Here is an 18,725-nt window from a genome sequence, read left to right on the forward strand (position 1 = left end):
TTGCTGCACTGCGCAGACCGAGCGGAGCATGACGTGTGGTATCGCGAGAGCGATACGATACATCAACTGGGCTCTCGCGATATTTCGATGTTGCGTCGCTTTGCGCACTACTGCATGAAGTCAAACACGCGTAACGGTTTGCTGGCACACCAGATTATAGTGGGGCGAAGGTTAATTTGGAAACATGACATTCGAACACATGACTAAGAAAAACAAACACTCCTTTCAACACATTTAATCGGGCATGCAAACAAAAACATGCGAGTGACATACTGCACGTCACGTTCGTGCTAGGAAATCGGTTTCATAGCCTAGACATTTCACTTCAGCATTTTTTACACTTTACTGATATAGCTCTAGGTAAACACAAAGTACTCCGGATGACTTGTTTCAAAGTCTGTTAAAATGTAAACTATCAATGCATAAACTACACCCTACATGCTTAACGAAACCCCTTGGCTGTCAAAATGTACTGTAAATCAGCTTCATGAATGTGACTTGTTTCATAAAACTGTTATTCCACATACCTTGCAGGTTTCATAATATACACATTAAATATTGATTAACATGAAGTGTATTTATGTAGAAAAAAACAAGCTTTTTATGTTGTCAAGTTCACATTTTATTGAACTGATTTAATACGTTTTCAGGTGAACAGGTTGAATATTCTGTTACAGTCTTAAACATCCCCTACCCCACATTTAAAACAAAGAGATGACAGTGTTATGAGAATCTTGGCTTAGTATCCAACATTAACCTCTCTCTTTAGTGGTGTCAGAGGCCTATAAAGTCTCTTCAAACGGGAAACACAGGTGTTGATCACACGTCACCAAATAATTCCCCAACCCAAATGAAAATGCTTTTTTGTATGTATAGATACACAATCTCTCTTCCTAACAACACTTATTAGTGTCATCCCAAAACTTGAGGGTTCATCGTGGCTGTTTGATTGCAAAGTAAGGGAAAGTGTCTGTAGTAAAGTGCTGTTACAGTTTGTGTTTAGATAACCACAACATGTATTTGGTTATCACTCGATTGATCCACAATTGGGACTAAAATGAACATTTCTAACAGAAACCCACACAAAAAAACATTTTGGGGAGTTTGATAACAAGTCGAGTCCCTATAGAGCAGATTAGAGCCCATCTGCCAACCCAAATACAGAAATTGTTGTTTTGAGAATGGCTCACTTAGGTTTTTATTTTACAACACTGGAAACAAAGAACAACCCTCCAACTTGAAACAAATGGAATCACTCAGCTTGAAATCAAAAATTAAAAATGACCATCTAAACGTGGATGTTTAGACATTTCTTTGTTTTCAGATGCTCCCCAAAAAACCCAAGCAATCCCCAAGGAACACCACGCCAATCAGAATCCACCGTTGATATTTTGTATCCAGTGAGAATTTGCACAATCGTGTGATGTTGTCTTATTTCCGAAAACGGAGAAACAAATATGAGGGACACTGTTCACAAGTGTTCATTATAGATGCCCAAGTGTCACTCAGAGAAACATGTTTTATTTTACACGAACAACACAGCACTGAAAGCATATTTGTAGTTTTCTCTTTTTGGCAAAACGTCCTGCCACACAGGTTTGTAAACAATGTTTCCCTCAATCTTTAAATAGCACTTGACGTATGGTACTGTGAAATAAAGACTTATACTTTAAGGATCTTTGATCATTTGATCTTTTTCCAATACTTTTAAAGAAAATTCCAGCAATTCCTTTTTATCCAGAACCAAAAACAAAAATAATATATATATAAATATATATATATATATATATAGCTATTCATATTTCATAAATAACTCTGCTCTGAGACATGTAATAATTAATGAAATACATCTGAAATGGATATACGGGTCTGTCTCTGCATGATGCGTTTCCTCATAAATCAGTAGCACCTTTGCCTCAGATGGTTCAATGGTTTTCTTAAACAGAGCAGACCCAAATTAAGATCATGTAACACCAGCCAGCTCGATCCCAAAGGCTCTGGCTGTTCAAAGAAAGAAAATATAGCAGCTTTTTTTTGGGATTTTTATTTTCTATTTTTTTTCCTATTTTATAGACTTCTACACTCAACCCTACTTCTCTGTCCTCATGGCATCTGACCCATAATTCTCCCTCAGAATCAACAAAACGCTCCCTCACCACCACCTCCCTTGCTTCACTCACGCATACACATTCACACACAAACAAATATCGCTCACACCTTTCACAAATGTGCGCTGGACCTGCGATGAGGTCATAATAATTTCTCCCCACTGCCCTGGGTGCTGGAAAGTCACTGATTCCACATCAACATGCATCTGTATTAATACCTCAAAGGCATCATTTGCACAGTGGGTTTAAATACTGATGCTGTTCAAAAATAAAAACGGGCCCCCAGGAAAAAAGGAAGTTTCAAGGCTCTTGGAAACACTCTGTTTTATGGCCACTTTTTCACAGATACTGGCTCAGTCACCGCGTGCGAAGGCTTCAAGAAATGCGCATTGTAAGGCCCTCGGTTTGCATTGCATAACTATCGATATGTTTTCTTTTCGCCTTTGAAAAGATTTTTTTGTCCATAGTATTTCAAAAAGAAAAGGAATTAAGTGCCAATCCCCTGAACACATGACATCACTAGCGGAAGACTGACTTCCTCTTTTCTTTAATACAAAGGGTGGCGTTCAGAAGAACCAGCGCTTAGAATAAAGGTATGGCAAGAAAGAAAGACGAAGAATAATGAAGACCAGGTGTAGCTAGAGGTGAGTGGGGAATCTGTAAAATAATAAATAAGGAGTTGTTCGATTCCCACGCTCCCTTTAGAGGTGGTCCTCTGAGCCTCAGGTGCACTCAGATTGAAGGGAGTTGCTTGGTCCCGTGCGCTACAACCAGGACTGTGCCTTCCGCTTGTCAAAGTCGGCGATGAGTCGTTTGATGTGGGCCAGTTTGTTGTGCAGGTACTCACAGCGTTGTTTTTCTTCATAGTAGTTTGGGCTGTGCTGTAAGACAAACATGTATATTTAAAAAATATATTTTAGACAATATGAGTAAAGAATGTTTATTTACTTGCAGTGGGAGTGGCCGAACTGAATTCAAATGTACAACATTAACACTTACTTGTTTAATATTTTTGTATTCTTGCAGCACTTGTACATGTACCTCCTGTTAGAAAAGACAAACATTGAAAATTCTATAAACTATCCGAGACAGCAATGTTTGAGCAAATATTGAATTATGCAAGGCAATACATAAAGACTTTCAAGTTCTTTGCTTACTTGGTACTCTTTGGTTCCTGGTGCCAGTCTCCTGCATTTGGTGTCAAGTTGCGTAAATCGGCGAGCAATGCTCTCAACGCGGGCATGAAGGATACGATACTCATCATACTCTGCATTGAAGTCATCCTTATATCGCTGCCTTTGATCCATAGAAATCACTGCAGTGTACTTACTGAAATAATACGACAAAAAAACAAAAGCTACAGTTAGAAATAGTCTCCGTTAACATACACGAGTACATAAAATCGCCAGATATATTTTTTTAATAGTGGGTGAAGGACACTGTAGTTCATTTATGTAAGTGAGTATAGCAAAATAAAGTAATCTGTGACATATTATTAGTAAATTACTAGTAAAACTGATAACAATTTGGGACCAAAAATTATTCAGACCCTTTGACTTTGCTTACGTGTTTTTTCTTTAATTTGCCTCTTCTTTTAAGTGACCTCTTAACACTACAGACTCACTGAACAAAATAAAGCATTGCTTGGTAATTCTTTGCCCTAAATTGGCATTATCTAATCGTGTACTTAAATTTAACAGCTGACAGCTATTCAACCTAATTCATTTGTGAGACAGTCAAACAGAAGGATGGCCAAAACTAGTGAAATATCAACTAATTTGAGAGGAAAGGTGGTCAAATTTGACAAGGAGGGCATTACATTCAGAAATATAGCAAAAAGATTAGATATGCCTAGAGGGATGTTCAGGGTGTCCGCATACATTTTTGGTTTGACCATCTTTAGTGCAACCTACAGTCATGCAAAGTGCGTTATGCATAAACATGACCATAAATCCTCCACAAGATGTCAAAGTTCACTTACGCGATGTAATCTGGCTTTGCTGGGACAGGAAGTTCAGTGCTGTGGACAGACTTGTCTTTGCCAGCTGTGAGAAAACACACATGATGTGCAAACATGAGAAACTGCACTTTCGCAACCAGCGTAATGTGTTTAGGAACTGACCAACTTAAATGTGACAATAACTGATGGGTCAAAAGCAAATGGAAAATGATCAGACTAACAATTATGGCAAACAGTTGGCTTTTTTCATATTTTTTTGCAATCGTTGGCATCTTGCCTTGGAAATATCTGGCTTCTGTTCAGCTATTGTTAGTCATACCCTTTACAAATACAGTAAACGCAATGGGACAAGGTACATCACAAGTTTTCCCCTCACCTTTATCTTCAAACTAATAAAATAATGTAATTGAATACATTTCAAATTAATGTAAAAGCTTTGGAAGAACCTTAATTTAAAAAGCACAATACAACTACAACTAGAATTTACTAGAAACTACATTTTTACAAGTTTTTGGCAACATTTAATTCTAAATTCACGGGTAATACTGACTCTTGCCTGAAAGTTAAGGATCTACAATGCACACAAACCTGCGTCCGGCTCTCGGCTGATGTTGGCAGGAATGTGTTTTTGTTCTGCCTCATTGCGGCGCTTCTTCCTGGGCTGGGCTTCTTTATCACAGTGATTCTCTCTGTCTCTCTTACGCTCCTTATCCCTCTCTCGCCCACCACCTTCTTGGTTCTTCTCCTTGTCTTTGTGCTTCTTCGACTTCTTGGGCTTTTTGGTGCCGTTGCCATCATGGCTGCTCGTAGGCGAAGCGGCGGAGGAGAGGTTTCGGCTGCTGGTGGTGGTGGAAGTGACGGTGGTGGTCGAAACAGTACAGGTGGAGAAAGACGGGGAGGTTGTGGAACCTGGTTGGCTGGTGGGGCTAGGTGTGTGGCTGCGTGGGGCGTAGCTCTCCGAGGAGTTTCCGCATATGGAGCTCTGGTCCAGGGGCAGGTCCTGAGATCCCCGGCCCTCCGGCGTGCTGGGGGAGTTTGAGCTGGAGCCCAAGGCAGGGTGGAAAGAGGGTCCCGGACAGGCAGCTGTGACTGGGGGTGTGGGTTTTTTGTCCTCGGACTGTGAAGGATGTCGTCCTGATGAGGCAGGGGGTCCTCGGTTACTGAGATGGGAGATTCGTGGCTTCTTGGACATCAAAGGGTCGATGAAGTCGGTCTCAGGCTGGCGCTTCTGGAAACCGGGAAGAAACATGATTTTAGTCAACAAGTAGTGATACTTTAGTAGTGACACTTTTATAAAAAATTCAATTCAATGGTATAAATGTGTCAATAGGAAAATATTCTGCTGTTATCCAGATGAGAAACTAATAAACATGAGATAATCATGAATTCACTGGGTTATCCAAAATTCGACATTATTATTTAATATATAAACCTTTCAATCAGTGAATTTTCAGCAATATTAATGAGATTCTTACTACTGGGGACGTGGGCTCTTTGTTTGGACTGCTGGATGAGACCGACTCGAGGTTCAAGCCCAATTTACTGTTAGAGAAAGTTAAGAAAAAACATTGAGCTTAGCCAAATACTATATAGTTCTTCTCTACAGGCTCTCAAATATAATTGTTCAATTGAAGAGTCAATTTTTAATTCAGTTGTATCTTAGTAAGTCTTACCGTGCCAGGATTCTGTCAACCTGAATGCGATCATCCTCCGAGTAGCCCGGCCAGTCCCTCTGGACCTCACGAAATATAAAGTCCTTCAGTGAATACGAGTTATCCTTAGGGTTCAGATTGGCAACCTATAAGAATAAAAAAATGAACATGCATTTACACATCTATGTCTCAGAAAGAGGACAAACGATTCCGTATGGTAAACTAAAATAATTCAAATTAAATAAATTATTTTCATATATTATTCCAATATTATTCATAATCTTCAGTTAAAATCTGAAAATGCACTTCCGCCCTGAAATGACTATCCATCTCAAATGATATAAATTAGACGGCTTGGCCGGAGCATCCGTTAACTCCTCCCCTTCTACTGTCAGTCTGCTGCCAGTTTCATTTCAAAATCAATGCAACAGCTGTTTTTACACATTCCCAGTGAAAAACGCAAGCCACGGCCACTAATTTTCTCCTTTGAAATTGCTTTTCACTTGGAAATGTGTCAGAATACGAAAGTAAAAGCGATCGCAACTTCCGGTTCTCGGGGACTTTAACATCAAAAGTTGCAATCTCAGTCACAAATGTTTCCTTGTTATTTTACATAACAAACCCAACAGTAAGTGAAAAATAAATTACTGTCTTACACATTAAACAGGAAAAGGGAAACAGAATACTTAAGAAGGTACACTTAAGAGTGACAGATACACAACACTATAAATAGCAATGCAAATCAACGGTTAGGCACAGGGATATAGTGTTGCTTCTTTCGTTACAACCTAGCGAGAGACCGTTTCAGATACACTGCCCTTCCTGCATTTCCAAAGAAGGAGATGGACTCATTTCACAACTTCCCCTTACAAAGCATAAATAAATTTCCTTTCGGACTTAAACATTTTAAGAAAAACTACAAAATATTTCTGTTGAAACAAATGGGGAAATTTGTTAGTTTTACCTCTGATACTGTAGAAAATCACTTAACAACTGAATACAGCATGACCTTAGATCACCTCTATCAATTACACATGTCTCTCCAGCACGCGAGCCATTTAAGTGTGTGCTCATGTGCGTAGTTGCTCTAACAGGTTTAGTTTACGGTTGCTTAATTTGCCTCGTGTTCTACATTCCGGGGTGAAAGCAGGTCTGCGTGTCTGGTGTGTTAAACCATGACATGCATTACGTGACATTGTGGTTGTGCAGCCTATGGGGAAATTTCAACGATGCGCTGATCTTATCTATGCTTTACATCTGTGTAAACCACACGCACAAACAGACATATACTTAGGGTTAGGACTTGTTGTCACTCTTTACTCCCTCGCTTTCAGACTTCCCGATCGGTGTATTCTGCAGTGTCGGTCTTACCTGATGTAATGTGGTACCCAAAGAGTTGCGGTCTTTCTGGCTTACGCCGTCTCGCTGCAGTCTGCCCAGCACCTCCAGTTTCTTGTAGGAGCGCAGAGCCAGAAGGTGGATGACACGGTCACGGTAAGGCCGCTGGGACACAGGGTTGTTGGTAAGGCACTTGCGGATGGTGTTGGCTGGGTTGAGGGGAGTGGTCTGCTTCCTCTCTGGAACGGGGTCGGGGGCTGAGGGGGCTGGCTTTCGGGCCTGGACTTTTTTGTCTGTGCAAATGACATTTATAAAGAGATTAGTCAGAAGAAAAGAAACACATTTTATACGTTCTATTTATATAATATGATAGAGTTGATGGTTTTTAACTCTTCCAATTCTAGTGAAGTAAGTTCATACTACATCAGCAGGTGTCAATTGCATGCATACTTTAAAGCGTGCCAGGGAAAGCATCTAAGAAGCCCTGAGCAGCTTTGATGTTTTCTCAATTATGAAATTCTCAAAGGCCATTTAAAAGATTGAGGCTAGCATCTCCTTCACCATCATTCTGGCTTACTCTTCCTAACTCTCCCTCCCTAAACATGGGCTGATAACTGGATGAGATCCAGACACAAACCTTCACTGCCTCACCTCCAGCCCGTTGGGTGAAACTCTTACATCACTGGATAATAAGCTTTGGCCATCACACATACAATTCAGCCTAAATCCACATACAGAAGGCAAGCTGGATCAAGGAAGGGAACATGATTTTAATTCCTACCGCTGTGGCTAAAACTGTACCTCTGTATGCACCGGAAAACGCTAGTCCTGGAGATGCGACACAAAAGTCCCTAAAATGGAAACCTCTGGTTTATGTATCATAACAGGACAACTGTTAACAACATTAATAGGTTTAAAATATCCTGTGTTGAAAGCTGTGATTTTGTTATAAAAGTTGTTCTTCGATGGCTGATAGCAGACAGTGCTTTACAAAGAAATAATTTCAAGACGAAACTAGTTAGGATGGCTTTAACCATGCTGTAAATAAAAAGCACAACATGCTAAAAGTCACTAAGAAAACTTTAAATTTGTCCTCATTTATTAAAAATCTAGACATTAGTAATCAACAAGTTGACCACCCTGCCCATCCCTACTCTAGACTTCTCAAATTCTCTATTGTATCTCTCAGATACACGCTCACACAAAAGAGTGAATTCGCTTCCTGAAGCCCAGCTGTCATTGCAAAGCCATACTTGAAACACCCCTCTTTAGCCTTCTACCGTTTCCTTTGGCTGCAAAATGCAAATGCCCCCTTAGGCTGCGGCTTAGCGCATATGGAGGAGGTGAAACTGACTTTTCCGGTTCTGCGGTTGAAGCCAGCTGTGGTCAGGAGAATGGCTGCCAGAAGGGAGCGACAACTGAACAGGTGCTGAGGGACAGGTTTTGATAACGTGGGGTGAAATATAATGAGCTGGATTTGAGCTTCAGTTAAAGTAAAAAATAACTGTGATACCCTTTAATGTTGAGATACAACAGGTCTCTTGATATTTCCCCTAAAGTTGCCACAATGAAAGACAGCTGCTATTATTTAACTACCTGTGCAGCTGTTTCTGCAGGTGACATTAGCTGAATATGATTTTACGTCTGGTCTTGTCGCTTTCCAATTCATAATGTAGGACACTTTGGTCATATCTAATAATACCTTAAAACCTTCATATCTGAGACGCTGTAGAAACACTATCTACTACACTGAAATGTCTAAATGTGATCTTACACTCGCTTTTTTGTGACTATAACTTATACATCACTGCCTGTAAAGCTCCTAATTGAAATCGTTTCGCTAGACAACACCCTTATTCATTGCCTGGTGTCATGTAGAGCCTTTTGAAGCTGTGATGAAACTGAAATTTGGACCTTAACCAACAGCCCCCCGTTTAAGTCCATTATATGGATAAGAACCCTGGAAAGCTGTCCTGAAAAGCCTCAATTTGTTTTCGACAGAAGAAATACACGGACGGCTTGTATGACATGTGGGTGAGTGAATTATCATGAAATATAAATGTGAACTATTCCTTTAATATACATGCTTCATGTGCAGAGATGTGTGAACTGGCCAAGCATCACATGCAAGCAAGTCTACATACTAGACAAAACCCCATGACAATACCCTCATACCCTTTCAAAACAGGGATGAGAAGCACTGGAATAAAAAAATATTTCATGTTTTACTATGTGCACATCTGAAACAGGAAACGAAAATCGAAACTGTGTCTTGAGCAAACAATTATCAGGTGCTGCCCTAAACTGGTTGTCTGAACAAGATCCAGTTCAGTAAAAATGCTAAGCTTTCCTATAGCTCAGTGTTTAGAGCATGGCGTTAGCAACGCCAAGGTCATGGGTACGATCCCAGGATTGCACATACTTAGAAACAAGTGAATAGTATAATGCAACGTAAGTGGCTTTGGATAAAAGCGTCTGCTAAATGCATAAATGGAAATGGAAAATTCAACAAAAATGCTTAAAATTGTAAGACTTTGCAAAGAAAGGGTAATGCCTAACCGTGGGTTATCTTATTCCATGTGTACGGTTTAAACTTAAATTTAGTACATTCAAACACGGTCAAGTACCTCTTATCGGCCCTCCAGGTTTGATGAATTTGGTGCTGTTCTTGCGCGCATCCTCGTCTGCTTGGGCCACACGTTCTTTGTTCACCTGGTAAGAGTCGTTGGTGGCACATACTGTGATTTTTTCTTGAATCGTTCCCAGCGAGGACAGGTGGGCAACCCCAGAACTAACAGGCACACGGTTTACAATTAGGAACAACAGTACAATTAGCCATCATAGGACCACAACTTCTGGAGACTGACTCTTACCTGGACGCATACTGGTGGATACACTCAAAGCTTCCTTGAGGATTATCTTTGCCAAAGTTGGACAGGTAAAAGTTGAAGTTTTGAAATCCATCTGACTTGGGGATTTTAATGCGCTACAAGGAGAGATGCAAAATAAATCAACTTGGTGCCAAAAGAATCTCTAATAGACCATTGAGTCCAGTGTGTCAAGGCATCAATTCAGTGCAAGTCTAAGCCATCATTAAAGGGATAGTTCACCTAAAATTGAAATTTGTTTCTTCATGTTATTTTAAACTTGTATGACTTTATTCTTCAGAAGACAAAAAAATAAAGAGCATTGGTAACCAAACAACACTGGACTTTCATTGCATGAACACAAAACTACTTTTCTAAAACATTTTTTAAAACATCATCTTTGTGTTCCACAGCAGAAAGAGGCATACACCGTTTCAGAACAACATGAAGGTGAATAAATGACAGAATTTTTATTTTTGGGTGACCTTTTCCTGTAAGTGCATCCTTTATGGCTTAGGCAATCCCAGAATGCATTGGAACCAGCTCAGTAAAACTATCTAAGGTAAAAGCAGTCAAAAGGAAATGGCATTACAATTACTAATAATTTGGTATAACTACAATTAAAAATCTTAATCCACTTAAAACAAATGATCCAATATTTTCTATTTTCTGGTCTTGGAGCACTGCTTTATTAGCTTAGTAAATACCAATCTCTATTAAAAACAACTGTAACCATTCGCTGAGTCATCTTTCTGACGCTTGAGAATAACAGAATGTTCCAAATCTTTACTTATTAGGTTTCAACACAGCTGGGATGTTGCTCATAATTCCCTTCCACACATACAGTCTTTACTGGTAAATTGCAAGAAAATTGTGGTAAAAAAATTTTTTACCGTATTTTTTTCTTTACGGTAAATCGTTACTTCCAATTTTCCAGTAATAGAAGTAGTAACTTTACCGGTAAATTCCAGTAAGTGGCGATGTGTGAACGAAGAATGACGATTACCGTTAAGAGCACGTACAACGCATGACGCGCTGACTGCTTTGGCCCAATCTTAATACTCAAACATCACGTATGCGCAGATCTTTATTACCGTAAATACATGAAGTGACCGTACACGGTCTACCCCACACGCGAGCAGCACGGCGCAGTGTTGGGTTAAGAGCAAGTGTATGACCCAAACATCAACACGTTCGTTCACAGCAAAATCGCCAGTTTTAAAAATGGTCAAATTAACTCTCACAGTGTATAAATAAGATTTTGCTGTGTTCGGATATAAAATCACACCCCCACCATATTTTCAAACATAACTCCAATTGTATTGCAGCTATAAGGAAATGTCCGCTTGATGACATCATATGACTGGTATTTTGAGACAACTGTGTGAACGCTGTCTTACCGGTAAATTAACAGAATGCCATTGCTTGTGTGAACAGCACATTTGTGTATTTACTATAAATTTACCAGAATTACTTTACCAGTAATTTACCAGCATTGCTGTGTAAAAAGGGCTATAGACTATATAAGCAAGGCAGCTCATCATTAGATTTTGATAACTGTAGCACAAACACAAGGAAAGTGTGACTTATGGGTGCCTTCATGAGGGTTAAACAGACAGACCCAGAACCCAGTTTGCAAGCCTAGTATTTATAGACACACACCGACTGAACTAAACTATGGCATGGTGCACAGGGTCAGAGGTTAAACAGGCGCTTCAACAGTGGAAAAGTGAGAAGCTGCCCAATAAAACCAGAAAACACCAAAGGTTGCTTATTAAGGCACCAGATTCACAATTATAGAGGACTTTAATGAATAGCTTCCACAACCAGAAATAACACTTAACACTCACTCATCTATGACAGTCACTTTGAAGAAGACTTACCCCTTGAAGACCCTGGAAACGTATAGTTGCCTGCAACGATGGTGCATTCTGAAAAAGGTTAGAATATTAAAATGTGAACAAGTGTATTTTAAAAACGCATAACAAAAGACATATCTTAAACCCACAAAAAAAATTTTTTTTAGAAACCTAATGAAGATTGTAAGTTACATTATCACCTCTACAGTCGAGAAGAGGGTGCAAAACATGGGTGACGTTTGGAATAGCACATTACACAGCAAATCTCTAGTATACAAATATATATAAATATATATGCAAATTTTCCAGCAACAAGTGACAGCGACATGTCAAAATGTGCCATCTAAAATCTAAACACACTGCAAGCAATTCTGTGTCCCACAATTAAATGCACTCAACTCTCATTTCTCATGCAACAAAATGTAATGTTTGCATCTTTGACTTGACTCACCGTTTGATCAGACTGCCAAATGTGACGACATTTCACACATGTCATTTAAGTTCATACATTTCCTTTATTACCCAGTCTGACTTCTGCCCTTCTGCAACCATACATCTTCAGTTATATTCCAAAACTGCCCAAAGCCTTTTTCTTTCTGCAAAGGCTTGTTAAACCAGATACGTTTCACAAGCCCCCACCCCCCAAAAACACTTGCACAGAGACAAGATCGCATTACCCAGAAGCACGTAAGACCATGATCCAGTGTTCTGATAATTGTGAAGCTTAAACCACCAATACATACGTGTAAGTGGACAGAGAAACATACTTTAAAAGTACAGTGCACACCATTAAGCATCTTATTTAGTGAGTCCTGAATTCGAGTCCTGAATTCTGGCCACACAGAGATAAGGAACCATCCAGGAGGTTCACGAATTTCTTCTAGCCTTACCTGTCTTGTCCCAGAGGCCAGAGCTAAGAGATGAATAATGACTAACAACAAGCTCAGCTGAAAATGAAGACCTGATCTAGACCAAGACAATGTAAGCGTGTAAAGGTGAATTTTATATAGTGGTCACCAAGAAAATAAAATAAGGTAGCTTAAAAGCTTCCTGTTCATATAAGTAGTCTCAAGACAGAAAGCATTCAGACAGCAGTCTGATTCAAACAATATGCTTTTGTTCCTATAATTTACACATTCATAAATACTGTATCTACATACTGTACCTACATCAACAATGTTTTTCTACTAGCAGTAATTGAATGATCTCGACAGAAATACAGTACCTACTGTATTTTAACTGTGTGCAGCTTACAGCTGACGAAGTTTAACCAGAGGAAATCATTTATGATTTATCGGCTATAATATATCGGCCTAAATTTTATTATCGGCCGATACGATAACATTAAAAATGACCATTTATCAGCCGATACCGATATGGCCGATAATTTATCGTGCATCCCTAATATTTAATGTACATCACAGGACAGCGATCCAAACCATTTTAGCTTACTTAACATTGTCTTATGGCCGCAAAGCATGTGCTTTGTCTAGAAGCTAAAAGCCACAGACTTGCTGAGATGCAACAACACCCCCCCCCCATCCGGACCCCCCCTCCGATTGTGTGTTGTAACATTGAGTGTCAACCAAACATCAAGTCCTAATCAACAAGGACAAACAGTCCCACTGTAAAGCAGCTAATTTTAGTATCAAACAAGGTTCAACTGAATCCTTTCCATAAAATTCAGGTTTACTTGCTTCATAGGTGACCCGGATTAAATGCATTAGGGAATAATTTTAATCATCCACACCCCAAAAACAAATCTTGGGGGTTATTAATCCTACATCAGGATTTGGGATAGAATAAACGACCTTACCACGAAACCAGCCTGTATTTTTTTTTACAACAGGCCAGCTGTACCTTTAAGTCAAAAACTGCCTCGTAAGCACTTTGAGCAGTGTGTGGAGCCCCAGACAATGCAGCTCTTCATTGAAGCTGCCCGATTTCTCCTAGTAAGCCAATATAACCTCTTTTCAATGCCTACCTTTTGAATTGATAGAAATGCCCAGAAGTCTAATTTATTTCTTTATCTCACCATATTCATTTATGTAGGTTGTTAACCTACATTTACTATGCAGCCAACTTGAATGACCCAAACGGAAATATTACACATATCGCTTGTGGTACTAGTTGACTAGATATGAAAGTTTATCAAAATCCCATACTGAAAGATGACTCGTGCACAAAGTCTACATTTATAAGAAAAAGTCATGGGTTTCTCCACCTAACCACTTGCCACAGAGCAAAAGGAGAAACTCCCTTGAACTAAACTAAATCAGTTTGCTTTGCCTTTCAAGGAAAATACAGATGGTTGGCACATGAATCACGATGATTCAGACGTTTAAATGACTTAATTTGTCTTATTTAAAAGACTAATTAAAAAGACTTATCAGGGGTGTGTTAAGGGGTTTGAAGCTAACGAGCTAATTCAGCAAGCTGTTTTTTTAACAAATGCAAGAATATTTGTTATGTTTTAGATTACAAATATAAACTTATTTTGGCCTAACAATCATAAATATAAAATAAAGAAGACAAACATCATACAAAATGTCACAATTATGAACTTAATCGATGTTGGAGGACTGCCAGGTAACGTTAGTAACATAGCTATGCTAGCAGGTTAGCTAACCAAACTTTAGTTTTCTTCAAAAATGATGTCTTTTACACAGACACAGACATCTATTTCAAAACAAGCGTAATTTGACTGAATATATAAAAAAAGTGTCAGGCAAATTAAACGACGATATCCATTTATAAAGTTTCTCCTCAATGTTAGCATTTTGCTAGCCGTTTTGAGAATAAAACAATAAAGCGTACATATAACACCACAATCTCGACTTTATTCAGTTAACACGTGCCTTACCATTCTCAGACTTCATAAACGTGTTAAAAGATAATTATTGTGCGTTTTCTACTTAAAATAGCAGCAGAGTTCATAGCATTATAAATGATGCGTTGGCATTATGGTCACTCTCTGAAGTAACACTTAACGTTATTTTTATCCGTTAAGAAATATAGTTTTCATCCGTTCTGCTGGGAATACAATGGCATCAACTAAAGGAGAACATATTTTCTTGCGTTAATTAAATAAAATTACTAGTTGACATGTTTGTTCCAGTTTGGGCCAGCCTCTCCATATAAAACTTTATCAGCACTCACCTTACAGTTTTGATTGTTTTCTAACGCTTTAAACGTTGATTCTGTCAGTTTGACGTGTAAAACTGAGACCCTGTCGCTTTTGCGGCCACAGTCGAGTCCATATGTTTCATCCTCGCAGAGCGCTGCCATCGTCTTCAGCAGCAGCCCTCCACCATTAGTCCCTCTGACATACGTGCGGGCTGAGAGAGAGAGAAAGAGAGAGAGAGAAAGAGAGAGAGAGAGAGAGAGAGAGAGAGAGAGGGGAGGGAGTGACCTGATCACAACTGCCTCCTCACTGCACTTTCTCATTTGCTGCTAAACCAAAACTAGCTGGATGTTTTTGGTCTCTAATGCTATTATGATATTATAAGTTCTCCCATGTTGTGTTCACTGTGTGTCTTCTATTTCCACGTAATGTAAAGAATCGAACAGGTTTTCCCTCAGGAAAATAAACCATGCTTTTATTATTCAGCAAAAGTGTTGTAACCATGTTGGCAGATTGATTATCACTAGATGCACCGCTATATCAGCCAACAATCGGTATCGGTTGAAAAAAAGCAATTTTTCACACTATTGGCTATCAGCCGATAGTTTTAAAACAGCTGATGATCAGAGCAGATATATCCTGTCAATAGTTTTGTAGTCGAGACCACCAAAACCGAGACCAAGACAAGACCGAGACCAGAGGGTGTCGAGACCGAGACCAAGACAAGACCGAGACTCTGAGGGGCCGAGACCAAGACAAGACCAATGCAGGCCGAGACCGAGTCGAGTCAAGAGCAGCACTCCCAAAATTCATTCAAGATATCCACAAAACACTAAAAAGTCACAATGAAATAATAATAGAAGTAACGTGGGCCATTTATTGTGCAGAAATGTATGTGTAGGTTGTTTTATGCTCCATGCTTTATCACCCACCTACTGTAACATATTACAATTTTTGTTAAAAAGGTAAATACCCAAGATAAATTTAATTCTGTGACCTTCAACAAAACAAAACATTCAGTGACTTAATTAGTTTCATTGCTTTTTTATCTAATCAAAAGCAAAATAGCTGTGTGTTGCTCAGAAATGCAAAAAAGTTCAGATTTGTTCTAGATTTGTTTGGGACTAGCCAAAATAGAACAAAAACTTGTGTTTAATGTGTGTATTCATTTTGTTGACAGATTTCTTTAAGACAACCCCCCTTTCTCCTCTTACCAGCAGTATAGAGTAACAAAAGTAACAGAAGAATCAAATAAGGAACAAGTGGTGAATGCTTTTAAAGCTAGAAGTTTTACATCCAATCACATGAATGATGTTAACACATAAATCAGACAATGCACCAGCCATTTTGTGTAATTCCCACAGTTGTGGTCTTGACCGGTCTTGAAATAAAATCCAGTGACCACTAAGTCTGAGACCAAGACAAGACCGAGACCAAAGACAGTCGAGACCATCAAAAAATGGTCTAATTGTCGAGTACTACAACACTACATGTCAATCAAAAGTGGACAGTGAATTTGTGCACTGTGTACAGAAAATGTTAAGAAACATCACCAGTTTGATGTTCAATATTAATAGTCAATATCATTAATAACATTCAGAAAGTTAAGAAATTTTTATTTCATCTTTAGAATCGGTAGGCTACTGGTATATAACTTTGAATAATCAGTTATCGGTATCGGTGGAGAAATTTAGTATTTGTGCATCTCTAATTTTTACTATTTGAATTACCGGTTTATAGCATGGGTAAGACTATGGTTATTGTGGAGAAACTATAAAATATTTGTGGTTGCTATGGTTTTACTATAAATATCATATTATTTGCAGACATTAACTGGTTTACGCTGGGTTGAGACCAGCCAGACAACTTTTAATTTTAGCAGTATTTTTCAACAGGGAAGGTAAAAAAATGTATTTTTAAATGACAAATGTAACATTGATACAGAACATTTACTATTAATGTAAATTGGTATATTGTATTTTTAAGAAGTATATAAAATATGTGCTCTCTAGACATCACCCAAACCTTTTATTGGTTATTAACTATAGTCTCAATGTTTGGCAACTAGTAAAAAAGAATGATGCTAGACATCAGCATTTACATATTTTTTAGAATAAAGTTTTAGGGCGGTTGGGTATGCTTGCCATAGTATTGTGTAAAACTACAGGTGTCAAACATATATTACTGTACGCACCTGAGAGGGTTTGTAAATGATGACAAATCAGTGAATTGCATCAGGGTCATCCTGAGACATGTCTGGGCCATGATTCTGTCAACAGTGGGTGACACATATGACACAGGAGAGCTTCAGTTTTTTGCTGAAGGTAGGTAGAGCTTTCGCCTAGCTGCAAACAACTTGTACCTTCAATCTGCTGAAACAGTATGAAACTGAAAATAAGCACATTTTCCTGTTGACAGAAGACTCATGAGACCATAAAGTACATCTAGATTGGTCTGTGTCCTAGCGCCAGTATCAGCCAAAAAGGTTTTAGTTCGCTACTCTCCTTGTCAAACCTGTTTGGCAGCCTCTGGCTATTTTACACGGTGTACACCTGCTGTGTCTAAAATACTTTCTGGGCCAGTGTGATTATGTTGAGTGTTTTGGTGTGATGCAGTAGTTTTAGGTTTGGTGTAAGGACGCCACTGTGAATCCTTGAGATTAGGCCTGCAATGACCCGCCACACCCTTTGCTGAAAACTTATTTTGTTTATTTAGTGTTTAAAGTCTCAGCCCTGCAATGCATGCTGGTCCAGATTGGTATAGAATAACAGGATTATAAAATGTTTCATGGTTAAATGTGTTTGCTAAGGGACACTCTTAAAGCGTTTGGTCGTGAGTATTAATGAAGTGGGTGTTAATTGGTTTTTGATCATGCTGACAGACTTTCTCTGATGTCTTTGTCACATTAGCTCCTTTTGCAGGTACAGCATTAACTGGGAATACAATGGAATTTTATATGTGTTATAAAAAATGAAAACACAAAAAAATACGGATATTGTGTTTGCATGCATCCCCCACCAGGTTTTCGAACTAGAAACGTTTGAAGGTCATTTCAGGCAAATGGCATCGCAAAGGATTATAAACAGACATTCTGATGCTGACGTGTGAAAGCACAAGAGATGGGAAGCCGTCGCAGTTACAAACAGCTGATTCAGTACATTTACTGGAGAGGGCAATCTGGGAATTTTACTGCAATTTAATGAGTTGCACGTGTGAAAGGGGCCACTGGCTTCGGGGTGGAAACATTCAGGCCTGTTGAAGTCACTACATCTGATTAGATTTCTACTGATTTCCATTTCATTGTTGATGTGCTTAGTACTTCAGGGTGTTGTTTGGCTGAATCCTGCGTGACTGGACTGCTTTGTCATTCATACTTGTGTGAGACACAATAAAGAGCAGACAAGATTGTAGAGATTAATTTGGTCACCGCTGATTAATACAAGTAACATCTTAGCAGAGTTCTGTAAACATCAAAGCCTCTGTCAAAATGAACTAATGGTAGTACGTACCAGGGGTACAAACGTGACATCCTGAACCAAAGAAAACATATTTTCCTGTTTATTAACTGTCAGTATATTAAATAATAATATATATTTGAAAATATATAGTATAATGCATTGTTAATATATTACAATATATTAAAGGTCCAGAGTATGAATTGTAGCAGCATCTAGCGGTGAGGTAGCGTATTGCAACCAACAGCTCACTCCACCACTCACCCCTCCTATTCGAAGCACTATGGAGGCTGACACAGGACTAACTTTACATTCACACCACCGCAGTCGAGAGCGTCAAAAATCGCTCTGGCCGCCCTGCC

The 18,725-nt window shown here is 39.0% G+C and overlaps 1 protein-coding gene across 1 annotated transcript; it reads right to left on the reverse strand.

The window, feature by feature from the left end:
* Positions 1 to 610: 610 nt before the first annotated feature.
* ell2 (elongation factor for RNA polymerase II 2) lies at positions 611 to 15,231 on the reverse strand. Its single transcript, XM_057359763.1, is given in 14 exon segments — positions 611 to 2,989; positions 3,108 to 3,152; positions 3,266 to 3,437; positions 4,090 to 4,153; positions 4,657 to 5,296; positions 5,544 to 5,610; positions 5,742 to 5,866; positions 7,092 to 7,351; positions 9,686 to 9,849; positions 9,932 to 10,044; positions 11,809 to 11,856; positions 14,944 to 15,099; positions 15,101 to 15,122; positions 15,197 to 15,231. Coding segments are annotated over 14 exon segments (2,028 nt in total). The 3' UTR covers positions 611 to 2,872.
* Positions 15,232 to 18,725: the final 3,494 nt, after the last annotated feature.

The sequence above is a fragment of the Triplophysa rosa genome, linkage group LG19 (assembly GCF_024868665.1).
Source record: "Triplophysa rosa linkage group LG19, Trosa_1v2, whole genome shotgun sequence".
NCBI lineage: Eukaryota > Metazoa > Chordata > Actinopteri > Cypriniformes > Nemacheilidae > Triplophysa > Triplophysa rosa.